At 46.4% G+C, this 13,059-nt stretch overlaps 1 protein-coding gene across 1 annotated transcript; it reads left to right on the forward strand.

The window, feature by feature from the left end:
• Window positions 1-277: 277 nt before the first annotated feature.
• LOC123411585 (VAN3-binding protein-like) lies at window positions 278-3,476 on the forward strand. The gene is made up of 7 exons (XM_045104556.1): window positions 278-434; window positions 798-971; window positions 1,269-1,403; window positions 1,505-1,570; window positions 1,920-2,430; window positions 2,539-2,649; window positions 3,141-3,476. Exons 1-7 carry the CDS (start codon window positions 360-362, stop codon window positions 3,329-3,331), a joined length of 1,263 nt encoding a protein of 420 aa, XP_044960491.1. The 5' UTR covers window positions 278-359; the 3' UTR covers window positions 3,332-3,476.
• Window positions 3,477-13,059: the final 9,583 nt, after the last annotated feature.

Below are 13,059 nucleotides of genomic sequence, written 5' to 3' on the forward strand. Positions count from 1 at the left end.
TAACCATGTAGATTATCTCAACGTTTTAGCATGGAAACGCAGATTGTCTCACCTGAAACTTGGCTCTCCAATAATTCTCTGCCTACAGTATCAATTAGGCAATGCTTTTTTAATCTAATAATTGCAGCTGTTCTTTAGTGCCTGTTTTCTAGCAAATTGTCCGTAGCGAGAACGACGAATCGCGATACTGTGAAGGAGTTATACTGTTGTTAGGATCTTGATGTCACATTTTGTGGACGACAAGAACTTGGCCCTGACTATAAATAGTCATGATCTTTGAGCTCTCATTACTCCATCCTCATTGATCAAACGGATTCTGCTAAATCTTTAGGTGAAGTCCATTTTACGTGGGCGATAAGATGGAGCATTTCAGGAGAGGAGTTGAGTTTGGGACGGCCCCCTTCCAGAGATGCCACTCCTTGTCCTGTCAAATGGTGATGAAACTTTCCTGCTTGCTTCGTACTCTTCTCCTCATAAGATATATTTTTCTTTGTAGCTCTACACAAGATATATAATATCCATAGGTGTGTGAACTAGCCCTATTGTAATATAACTCATTGATTGTAAGCGCTGTTTGTATCTTTGGCACAACCGGCATCTTACGACAGGATTCAGAGCAAGGATCATCTTTCAATCACTTTTTTGTAGTCAGCATGTTTGAGCAACACTATTACTGCATCTTACATTTTGTACCCTACATGTTTGAGCAACACTATTATTGCATCTCTATTTGTATGTTTTGATCTGTTACCTAGTGACTGACCATCTCAGTGATCATTTGCTGAATGTGCAAGCAGGCAGAGAACACGCAGATCGATGCGCAGAAGGCGGGCATCCGTCGCAAGGAAAAGTCGTCGATGCGACGCCCGAAAGGCGAAGAGATGCCCGTGATCCCTGATCAGGCGATGGAGTTCCTCTCTCGGACATGGAACCCCTCCTCCTCGGATCTCTTCCAAATACTCACACCCAGTGTATGTTTACATGGACCACACCTCCCATTCCATTAAACAACAGATCGAGGCGGCTAACGTTGATAATCTAGCATGGGGTCATTTCATTATACTACTTTGTAACTCACTGGAACACGGTGCATCCGTATTACTCGGTGTGCGTGCTCTCCTTTGATAAGGTCCGTAAAATTTCTAAAAGATGGGTCCGAAACTCAAACAGTTGCAATATATTATCATCTACTGCTTTCTATTGCATTTCTCAAGAGTAGATTAAGAATGTTCTTACCACCTTCTAACTGCTGGTTTTGTACCAAACAGTGCCTAGGAGCATCAGCACAGGACCATCATGGAGAAGGCAAGACAAAGGAAGACGAAGAGGGAGACAAAGAACTCGATGCGGTTCGAATCATCGACGGCGGGCAAAACCAACTGTTTAATCAGATTCAGACGTGGGTAAGTTAGGGAGTTTTCGCTAACCTTTAATGGCAGTTGAAAGGGCATCTTATGATCTTTCCTGTGATGATCAATTTAACTTTTCTTGGTTTATCTGACAGAGAGTTCTGGCCAGTGGGAAGCCTAGCTCCAAGCAGCGCAAGACTAAGCTGAACCAGCCTATGTGGGTAAGAACAGCAGCACAATGACAATACTAACATGGCAACATAGTAGTATAATAAACAGCCAAATAGTGTAGGTTGTACACTGTATCAATAGCCAAACAGTATGGGATCGGTACTATATAACGTGCCCCCTCCGATCTTTCTTTCTTGTCGTTTTAGAGATCGGTACAGTTAAACTGTCCTTAATAAGAACTGTCGTTTCTTAATCATACAAGAAAAAAGGACACTTGAATAAGAACTGGTCAAGTGCAGTGCAGTGATACTGTGATAGTATAGTACGTAGTACGTTGGGAAGTAGTGGCACAGTTGCTGGGTATATTGTCGGATTTGACAACAGTGGTCGTTTTGGCAGCTGAATGTTGGGCAGATGAGGGCGCTCCTGCGCGGCTACTTCCTGGACAACGTCTCCATCACCGGGAGCCGGAGGCGGCGGCGGCGGGACGAGCTCCGGCTGCACTCGGCACAGGCCCATGCTGCCGTCTCGGTGGCCCAGCTCGCCGCGGCCATCGCCGGCGTCGTGTCGGCGTGTGACCTGCGAGGGGACAAGAAGCTGGGCGCGGTGCTTGCGTCCGCCGCCGCGCTGGTGGCCACCGTCTGCGCGGAGGCCGCTGAGTCCGCCGGCGCCAACCGGCCCCGCGTGACCTCCGCCGTCAAGACTGGCCTCGAGAGCCGCTCCCCCGCCGAGCTCCTCACGCTGACCGCCACGGCAGCGACGTGCCTCAGGGGCGCCGCCGCGCTGAAGCTCAGGGCCGCGGACGTCAGAGGGATCAGCACAGGCGCCAATGGCAACGCCAACGCCATGGCCGTGAGCATCAGCGCCAGCATTCAGAAAGGCATCGCCCTCAGGGTCTGCCTACCCTGCGGTAAGAGCATGCAGTATTGACACGTGTGGTCCGCCATTGCTGCAAATGTGATCGATCGGCTGCGAATTGCGGACTTAACAAGTTATAAGACCCGCCATTGATTTGCAGGGAAGGTGCGAGTGAGGACAGTGTCCGTCTTCCCCCGGCGCGGCGGCGGCGCGGTGGCGCTGAGGCTGGGGACGAAGCGGCTGCGCGGCGCCTTCGCCACCTATGACGACCGTAAGATATTAATTCTCCTTGGTGATTAACTAACCACGCACGCATCATCTGATCATCAGCGCGCATGCGCACCACACAAGCACGCTTGAGCCCGTCCCTTTAAACTGTCTCTACTTTGAAAAAGCAGCGTCTGTTGTTCGTCGTCTTGTTGTTGCCTCGCCATGCACGCATAAGTCGTGACCGCGCCACGCGCGCTCGCCGTCGTCTTCCCCTCGCTCCACCTGCGCGCACGCGCCGCTTGTCGTCTCGCACCGTACGGCCCCCTACACGCGCAACCTGGAATGTTCCCCTCCTAGATAGCTAGGTCTTGTCTCGTCGTCGCCATGCATGGTTTTCGCGTGGTCCGGCCGTGGCGGCATGTCGCTCTCCGGGCTCCGGCCACTTGCACACACACTGAGACATCGGCAAGTCGACGACGATTCGTCTCCTCTACATGTCCGGCTGCCTTACTGACGCGATCTCTTTCTGTGGCGCGTTTTGTCGTGGTCCAGACGAGCTACTCGGGGTGTCGACGGGCGGCGGCGGCGAGGCCGTGGTCGACGGCCGGAGGTGCTTCGCGGTGGCGCTGAGCACGTCGGCGGGGACGGTGCAGCTGCTGCTGGAGGACCAGACGCACTGCAAGGTCTGGAAGGCCGCCATCGAAGGCATGCTGTCCGATGCAAACCTTAAGCATGCGAAGTGATCCTTTTTCTTTTCTTAGAACAGGATGCAAAGTAATTTGTGGATTCTGCCTGATGTACAATTTTTTTATGTGAGTACTGAAGTTACTAAGCTATATATATAAACATTATGAATATCATCAATAAAATGACTAGATTTGTGGACAAGATTAGTTGAGATTTGTGGTTTATTTGATATCCTAATTAAGGTCGTGCTTCTAAAAATACAGGCAGTCGTGGAAAAAAATACGGTTCTTCTCAGGATACAATTTTTGCCCGTGAGGGTTTGAAGCTGCTAAGAGCATCTCTAGTAGAGCCCTCAAACCCTCAAATCCTTAAAAATAACCGTTTTTTTTACAGTTTTCATCGAAAAAACGGCGTAGCCTAGAACCCTTAAACCCGTAAAAAAAATTAGAGGTCCAACCCTCAAACCCCTTTCCAGCCTGTAGAAGTGAGGGTTGGGAGGGAAAACTGCCCCCAATCCGCACTCCACTTCCCACCTCGCGGGAGGCAGTTGGTTCCCCCCGCGCGCGAGGAAGTTGCCTCGGCCGCCGCCGCCCCGCGCTCCCTCCGCGCCCGCCCCGCCCAACGCGCCAGCCGCCCCGCCCGCCCAGGCCGCCGTCGCGCCCCGCCCCCGCGCCCGCCCCGCCCACCGCGCCGCCGCCGCGCCAGCCGCCCCGCCCGCCCCGCTCGCCGTCGCCATGGCCTCCATCTCCGCCGCCGCCAAGGCCACCTCCGTCGCCTTCGCCCACAAGGTCCCCTCCCCTTCCCTCTCCCTGCCGCAGAAGGAGCTCACCGCGGCGGCGCCGCAGCAGCAGCAGCAGCGCGCGAGCGCCAGCAGCCGGCGTGCGCGGTCCTGACTGTATTCCGATTTTTGCATTAGGTGTAATATCCGATTAGCACTATTCGAACAACAGTTATCAATCTCACGCTTTGCATATTTTTGCATACTGTATGCTTCTCACGTTCTGTTTATTTTTAGTGTGATAAACTATTGGTTTTTGAACATGCTACCTCTTTTCATATTGTGGAGAAACTTTTCCCTATTTCTTTCCTGCATACAAGGTGTTCCCTATGGAAAAATGGTGCTTTGATCTGTTTAATCTTATTTCAGGTGCCTCCAACCATCAGGTTTATTATGTTTTTCTAGTGAAAATTATGCAATGCCAAATGACAGTTTTAAGGGTTGGGGTTGGGGCAAAGACTAGACCCCTTAAACCCAACCCTTATAACGGAATATTCCGTTATAAGGGTTGGGTTTGAGGGTTCTAGTCTTTGCCCCTATTTTTCAATCCTTAAAAGTGTTAAAAATAGGCAATTTTCAACCCTTAAAACTGATCTTAGATTTAAGGGTTTGAGGGTTCTACTAGAGATGCTCTAAGAGCACCTCGCAGCGGCCCTAAACTTAATCCCTCAAATCTTCTTCTTATCCCAAAACATCAAAAATATTAAGGGATCAAACTTTTGCTCAGCTAGCAAATCCCCTATAGTTTAACCCCCTATAAATTTTGGTTGGCCAATTCTTTCAAACCTTTGGTCAAACAATTGAAACACAATCATCACATTTTCAAGCAAACTTAAACAATTCAAATACACCATATCGTAATTGAACTAGGGGATATAAAGTCCATCCTATCCATCAAGTACAACCATAGTTTATGCCAAAAGGCACCGAATGAACAACTTCATTTCAAAAGAGCCACCAACACATGGTGGACTCAAAGTCGTGTAATGGGCCTCATGCAATCCCGTCGTCCACGTCGACACCATCATAGCCACGGCCTCCATCGCCAACACCACCATTCTTGTTCGTTTGCTTTGCATTTTTCCACCATCCGATCAAACATAAGGAGTCGTAGGGTTCTCTGCCAAGTCATCGTCATCAAGAACAATTTTAGTGTTCAGCCTTTGTCTCTTCAGTGATCTCTCATGGTTTCTTCTTGTCCACTTCTCATGTCCATCAAGCTCTTTGTAGCAATGATGCAAACAAAAGGCTTATCCACCGTGGCTCTTGTTTCTCTCTACCACATTGTGTCTTGGATCACACCCTAACAATGGATTAGAGACCCAATTGTCGAGTCGTGTCACATGCCAAACATCATTCTATGAAATTTGGCATGTGGTTTTACCTTCCTTATTTTTATTTTTGAGTTCCTCGCTTTTCTTTGTATCTTTGGTGAATGACCTTGGTCATTTGGCAAGCTCTCTCCCCTGGGACGGAAAACTTGCGCAAAAACAACTTTGATACAAAATATTGAAAAACCTAGAATTATATATCTGGCCATTTCAAAGGAAACTTCATTTGTTTTGATCCTGGGATTCTCCAAATATTATCAAAGCCTCTAAAATACTCCATCAGTCCCAAAATAACTGTCTCAAGCTTAGTACAACTTTGTACTAGAGCTAGTACAAAGTTGAGACACTTATTTTAAAACGGAGGGAGTATATATATAAGTCCACTACTAAAAAAGTCCATGACATTGTGAAATGTCTCTCTAAATTCAATATACCATGTATAGCCATTATTTGGCTCATAAATCCCAAGATACGGTCACTTATCTCCAACAATCATGAAACTTGGTGGACATGATCTTTGTGCTCACATTGTTATCCAGTAAATTTCTTGGCTCGATTTGAGTTAGGAAAATAATATTTCCTATTTAAGAAATGCTCATTTGATACCCATTGCAAAGGTGATCCAAATGAGACCCTCTCCCTCTCCATCTATGGCAGTAACAAGGCCCGCCCCCTTCTAATCAATATCGACCACTGCAAGGCACCCCGAGACCCCTTTGTTTGCTAGGATGTGACTGGTTGTGCGTCGATCCACCTGTTCACAAGGAACATAGAGAGCCTTATAGTTTCATTTCGAGAGAGCTTACCAGAGTCCAGTGCCTCAAGTTGAAGTCGTTATCAAAACTGTCATCTACGGAGTCTGGGCCCTATCCTACATTATGTGCATCACTCCATTGAGCACGCACTATTCGAAAAAGGGTCTTTCGGCCGAAGCCGAAAAGACTATTAGCCCCGGTTCAAACAAAAACCGGGACCAATGCCAGGCATTGGTCCCGATTCGGTTTGCCAAGGCATTGGTCCCGGTTCACTTCATCTCATTAGTCCCGGTTCGGAGGAAAACCCGGGACTAAAGATCCAGCGAATGCCACGTGGCGTGCCGCGGAGCATTAGTCCGATTTGTGGCAAGAACCAGGACTAAAGGGTAGGCTATTAGTCCCGGTTTTAGACAAAAACCGGGACTAAAGTGTTGCCTATTGATACGTCTTCATCGTATCTACTTTTCCAAACTCTTTTGCCCTTGTTTTGGACTCTAATTTGCATGATTTGAATGGAACTAACCTGGACTGACGCTGCTTTCGGCAGAATTGCCTTAGTGTTATTTTTGTGCAGAAATCAAAGTTCTCCAAACGTCCTGAAAATTTACGGGGACGGTTTTGGAAAATATAAAAAATATCTGCCCCAAGCTCCACCTCAGGGGGTGGGCCAGTGGGCCACAAGCCCCTGCTCCGCCACCACCCCCTGGTGGCGTGGTGCAGGCTTGTGTGGCCCACAGGCACCTGCCGCCCCCAACTCCAGCTCTATAAGTTTCCTTTCGTCCCAGAAAAAATAAAAAGAGAAGTTTTCGCTGCGTTTACGATACGGAGGCGCCGCCACAACCTGTTCTTCATCTGGAGGGCAGATCTGGAGTCCGGCTTGGGCTCCGGAGAGGGGAAATCATCGCCATCGTCATCATCAACCTTCTTCCCTCTCCAATTCCATGAAGCTCTTCGTCGTTCGTGAGTAATCTATTCATAGGCTCGCTGGGCGGTGATGAGTAGGATGAGATCTATCATGTAATCGAGTTAGTTTTGATGGGGATTGATCCCTAGTATCCACTATGTTCTGAGATTGATGTTACTACTACTTTGCCATGCTTAATGCTTGTCACTAGGGCCCGAGTGCCATGATTTCAGATCTGAAATTATTATGTTGTCACCAATATATGTGTGTTTTAGATCCGATCTTGCAAGTTGTAGTTACCTACTATGTGTTATGATCCGGCAACCTCGGGTAACAATAACCGGAACCACACCCGGTGATGACCATAGTTTGAGGAGTTCATGTGTTCACCAAGTGCTAATGCGTTGGTCCGGTTCTTTATTAAAAGGAGAACCTTAATATCCCGTAGTTTCCTTTTGGACCCCGGTGCCACGGGAGGGATGGGCAATAGATGTCATGCAAGTTCTTTTCCCTAAGCACGTATGACGACACACGGAATGCATGCCTACATCACATTGACGAACGGGAGCTAGCTATATATCTCTCCGTGTTATAGCTGTTGCATGATGAATATCATCCAAACAAATCACCGACCCATTGCCTACGAGTTTGTCCTACTACTGTTACTTGTCTTGCTCTGCTGCTGCTACTACTGTTGTTACTTGTCTTGCTCTGTTGCTGCTACTACTGTTGCTATTGCTGTTACTTGTTTTGCTCTGCTGCTACTGTTGCTACTTGCTACTGTTGTCACTACTGTTGTTCCTTGCCGCTGCTATTGCTTGTTACACTGCCATTACTCGTTACTTTGTTGTTACTACTGTGCTTGTAGATACTAATCTTTCAGGTGTGGTTGAATCTGACAAATTCAGCTGCTAATACTTGAGAGTATTCTCTCACCTCCCGTCGTGCAAACCAACCAATTGGGTCGAATACTCTACCCTCGAAAACTGATGTGAACCCACGCGTTGGTGGGCCATCAACAACACTCTTCTAGTTACGTTACTCGGGAGTGCTTTCAGCATTCTTCTGGCGCCGTTGCAGGAGAAGGTTTGTTGTCATAAGCATTCATCTAGCTAACGCCAGAGATTGCAGATCAACATTTTTCTGGCGTCGTTGCCGGGGAGGTATTGCTATATTCTCTGAGTCACTTGGGATTTATATCTGCTGATCACTATGAAGAATCTGAAGGATCCGAAAACCAAAGTCTTGCCCTCAACTACGAGGGGAGGTAAGGAATTGCCATCTAGCTCTGCACTTGATTCACCTTCAGTTATGAGTAAGTTTGTGATGTCACCTCCTGCTATAAATCTTGGTATGTCGCCTGTGCTTGATGATGCTTGTGATACTACTGCTAGAGATGCTATGCTTGATACTATGCCTGATGATGCTATGATTGATACTATGCCTGATGATACTATGCCTGATACTGCTAGAGATGCTATGCCTGATGATACTAGAGATGATACTGCTAGAGATGCTATGCTTGATACTGCTTTGCCTGATGATGCTAGAGATGCTATTTTGCCTGATGATACTATGCTTGATACTGCTTTGCCTGATGATGCTAGAGATGTTATTTTGCCTGATGATCCTATGCTTGATACTGCTAGAGATGCTCCTTTTCCTGATATTCCACTAGGAGTGTTCCTTGATGCTCATATTGCTAGAGTTACTGCCAATGCTTCTGATGCTTCTGAAACTACCGACACTATTGAGATAGAACCTGCTTTTGCTCCTGCTAGATCTAGCTCTCCTAGATATGAATTGCCTGATATACCTGAGGGTTACGTTATGGAGGTAGAGATAGCTGAGGATTTTCTTACGTGTAAGGATGCCTATGACGCTGAGAAATTACTTCTCAAGTGGAAGGAAAAATCTCGGGAAGCTAGGATGAAAAATGACCCAAAGTTTGCCACTTCGCCTATCTTTGTCACCGATAAGGATTATGAATTCTCTGTCGACCCTAAGATAATCTCTCTAGTCGAATCTGATCCTTTTCACGGTTATGAGTCTGAGACGGTCATAGCCCATCTTGCCAAACTATCCGAAATAGCCAACCTTTTCACTAATGAGGAGAAGACCCGCCACTACTATATCCTTAAGTTGTTTCCTTTCTCTCTAAAGGATGACACTAAAGTCTGGTTCACCTCTCTTGCTCCTGGATGTGTGTGTAGTCCCCAGGAGATGGTCTATTACTTTTGTGAGAAATATTTCCCTGCCCATAAGAAGCAAGCTGCCTTGCAGGACATATACAACTTTGCTCAACTCAAAGAAGAGAGTCTTCCACAAGCTTGGGGGAGGCTCGTCCAGCTACAGAATGCTTTGCCTGATCACCCTCTTAAGAAGAACGAGATACTTGATATCCTCTATAATGGATTTACCGATGCCTCTAGAGACCACCTAGATAGTTGTGTCGGTTGTGTTTTTAGGGAACGAACTGTAGAACAAGCTGAGACCCTACTGAATAACCTCTTGATGAACGATAATGCTTGGACTATTCCCGAACCACCTCCTAAGCCAACTCCAAAGAAAAGAGGTATTCTATTCCTCAGTCCCGAAGATATGCAAGAAGCCAAGAAATCTATGCAAGAGAAAGGCATTAGATTTGAAGATGTCAAAAATCTACCACCTATCGAAGAGATCCATGGTCTCGATAACCCGATACAGGTAGTGGAAGTAAATTCTCTACGTAGGTTTGAGGAGAGTGATATTCCTTTTGATAAACCTGCTAGCCTATGCTTTCATGAATTTGACAACTTTGTTGCCAAACAACAGAGTTTCAATGATTATGTTAGCAGACATTTGGAACAAAGTACTCGTATGCTTAGCCATCTAAGTGCTTGTGTAGACAGAAATGTCAATGCTCTGAAGCTTCTGAGTAAACATGCCTCTATGATTACTACTCACGTAGAACAAGTACTTAAAGCTCAGAATGACTTGCTCAATGAACTAAATGACAACTCTGTCAGAGTCATTACTAGAGGAGGCAAAATGACTCAGGAACCTTTGTATCCTGAAGGTCATCCTAAGAGAATTGATCAAGATTCTCAAGGAATCAATGCTGATACACCTAGTCATCCTAAGGAGAAGAAGAAGGATGATAGAAACCTGCACGCCAGTTCACCAAATACTGTCACACCAGAAGAACCTAATGATATTTCTGTGTCTGATGCAGAAACACAATTAGGTGATGAACATGAACCTGGTGACAATATGGATAGTGATGTTCATAATAATGCTCAACCTACCATGATCAGGATGTGGAGATTGAACCTACGGTTAATCATGATAATCCACAACCTAAGAGATACGACAAGAATGACTTGACTGCTAGGAAGCATGGTAAAGAAAGGGAGCCATGGGTTTAGAGACCTATGCCCTTTCCTCCTAAGACATCCAAGAAAAAAGATGATGAGGATTTTGAGCGCTTCGTTGAGATGATAAGACCCGTCTTTCTGCAGATGCGGTTAACTGATATGCTCAAGATGTCTCCGTATGCCAAGTACATTAAAGATATCGTAACTAATAAACGGAAGATACCAGATCTTGAGATCTCCACCATGCTTGCCAACTACACTTTTAAAGGTGGAACTCCTAAGAAACTTGGTGATCCCAGAGTGCCCACTATACATCGCTCTATTAAAGGAAACTACGTAAGAACTGCCTTATGTGACCTTGGAGCCGGTGTTAGTGTTATGTCGCTTTCTCTTTATCGTAGACTTGAGTTGGATAAGTTGACACCCACTGAAATTTCTCTGCAAATGGTTGACAAATCAACTACTTTCCCTATCGGTGTTTGCGAGGATGTGCCTGTTGTGGTTGCTAATACCACTATCTTAACAGACTTTGTTATCTTGGATATTCCGGAGGACGATGCCATGGCTATCATCCTCGGAAGACCCTTTTTTAACACTGCAGGGGCTGTTATAGATTGCAACAAAGGCAATGTCACTTTCCATGTCAACGGTAATGAGCACACCGTGCACTTTCCGAAGAAACGATATCCAGTACATTGCATCAATGCTATCGAAAAGACTTCATCGATTCTCATTGGGAGCTTTGAATGCACTATTCCTCGTGTCAAGATGAAGTTTGATTTGCTTGTTGGGGAGATACATATCCCCATTGAGGTGACTTAGTGGCTATTCTAAAATTCCCCATTCTCTCTTGCGATTCGAGAAGGTTTTGTCATAAGGACTTGATCAATCACATTGACGGATTTCTTCCGATGACCATGAAACGGATGAATCAGAGAGTCGCATACCTCTGTTTTGAGTCTTCATTTTCTTTTGCTTAGAAGAAAAATGATAGAATTAGTTTAGTTTTCCCTGTTTTCTATTTTAGCATCCCGGAGAAAAATACCTCGAAAATAAAAGTTCTCCGATGGTCCTGAAAATTTAGTATGATTTTTTCTGGAATTTTTTAAAATTTCTAGGCCTGAGAGCTGGCCAGGGGGCCTGACCAGTAGGCCACAAGCCCTTGCTCCGCCACCACCCCCCTGGTGGCGTGGTGCAAGCTTGTGGGGTCCACAGGCACCCCCTCCACTCATTCCAGCTCCCAGCCTCTTCTTCCACCTCCAGAAAAAATTGTTTCGCAGCTCAAACCCGTGTTCTTGCTCATTTGGCTGTGATTTTCGATCTCCTTGCTCAAAGCACCATTCTCCAAACCGTTTTGGGGAAATTACTCCTTGGTAAGTGACTCCTCCATTGGTCCAATTAGTTTTTGCTCTAGTGCTTTATCCTTCGCGAATTCTTGCTACCTTGGTGACCCTGTTCCTGAGCTAGAAATGTTGATTTTAGCTGGTCCCAAGTAGTTTTAGCGCGTGATACGGTCTCTAGGCACTAGTGGGAGTAGTTGCTACAAGTTGGGTTAGTCCTTATTCACTTTTCTTGCGAAGTCTCTAAAAATTTCAGAATTTTTCAGAGCTAGAAAAAGGAAAACATGAGGAGGTTCTTGAGAGGCTCTTCAAGACGTAACACCAAGGAGGATGAGAAGAATCACTCAAAGTACGTAGTCCCTCGAGTCACAGAAGTTCGAGCGTGCGAGTGGCCAAGTGATGATTTTTTGCGCGCCACCGGACTTTATGAAGACTTTTATTACTTGGTGGAGAGCGCAGGCCTTACTGCGTTCGTTGAGGATAAGTGCCCACAATATCTCCTCCACACCAATATTTTCATTCAAAGCTTCAACTTTTATCCAAGGAAGAATCCTCCCATGGTTGAGTTCATGATATACGATGTCCCCCAGTGCATGACGCTGCAGGACTTTTGCAACGTATGCAAATTACCATATGTTGGGGATATCCGTGACCCTCGTCCACGGGACTTGGAGGATTTCATTGGTTCTATTGTTGTTGGAGAGGAGAGAGGAGTATCTCATGCTAGAATTGCTAGCATACATTTTTCTGTGCTTCGGTACTTCTCAGAATTTGTGGGAAAATGTTTGATTGGCCGTGGGGAGGCTGGATCACTTAGTTCTCCAGACCTTGCGGTTTTGCGCGAAGGCCTTTATAACAATATGACTTATAGCTTGGGCGCTATAGTAGCTCAACGGTTGAACCTGAACCGTTCTAAAGGTGTTGTCTATGGATGTATCTATGCTACCCGTCTTGCTAGACACTTTGAGATACCCATTAGACTGGGAGAGGAAGGAGAGATGCTTCTCCCTGAGAGATATCTGGATTATGACAGCATGGTTCGCCATGATTTTTGGGATAGAGATGCTAGTAGACGGATGATTTATAACCTGGTGTTCAGTCAGGGTACTCGAGAGACTATTACTTTGCCTGCTCCTTCTTTGTTTGATCTTCATGCAGGAAGGTACATTATTATGCCCGCGGACATCTACGCATATTGGGGCTTGGCCCAACCACAGGCGCCCGTGCCCGAGCCGCGAGTAGACTACCAGACGCCAGTTTATCAGTGGGAGCCGGAGGAGCTCACACAGTACTGGCATCCACAGTCTACTCCAGAGTATC

The sequence above is a fragment of the Hordeum vulgare genome, chromosome 1H, assembly GCF_904849725.1.
Source record: "Hordeum vulgare subsp. vulgare chromosome 1H, MorexV3_pseudomolecules_assembly, whole genome shotgun sequence".
Classification (NCBI taxonomy): Eukaryota; Viridiplantae; Streptophyta; class Magnoliopsida; order Poales; family Poaceae; genus Hordeum; species Hordeum vulgare.

Bases quoted from the DNA above. Each gene is read 5' to 3' on its own strand.
- LOC123411585 (XM_045104556.1), top strand. From the start codon at position 360: ATGGAGCATTTCAGGAGAGGAGTTGAGTTTGGGACGGCCCCCTTCCAG. The intron at 972-1,268 runs GTATGTTTACAT...TGTACCAAACAG, and splicing joins TCCAAATACTCACACCCAGT to TGCCTAGGAGCATCAGCACA. The intron at 2,431-2,538 runs GTAAGAGCATGC...ATTGATTTGCAG, and splicing joins CAGGGTCTGCCTACCCTGCG to GGAAGGTGCGAGTGAGGACA.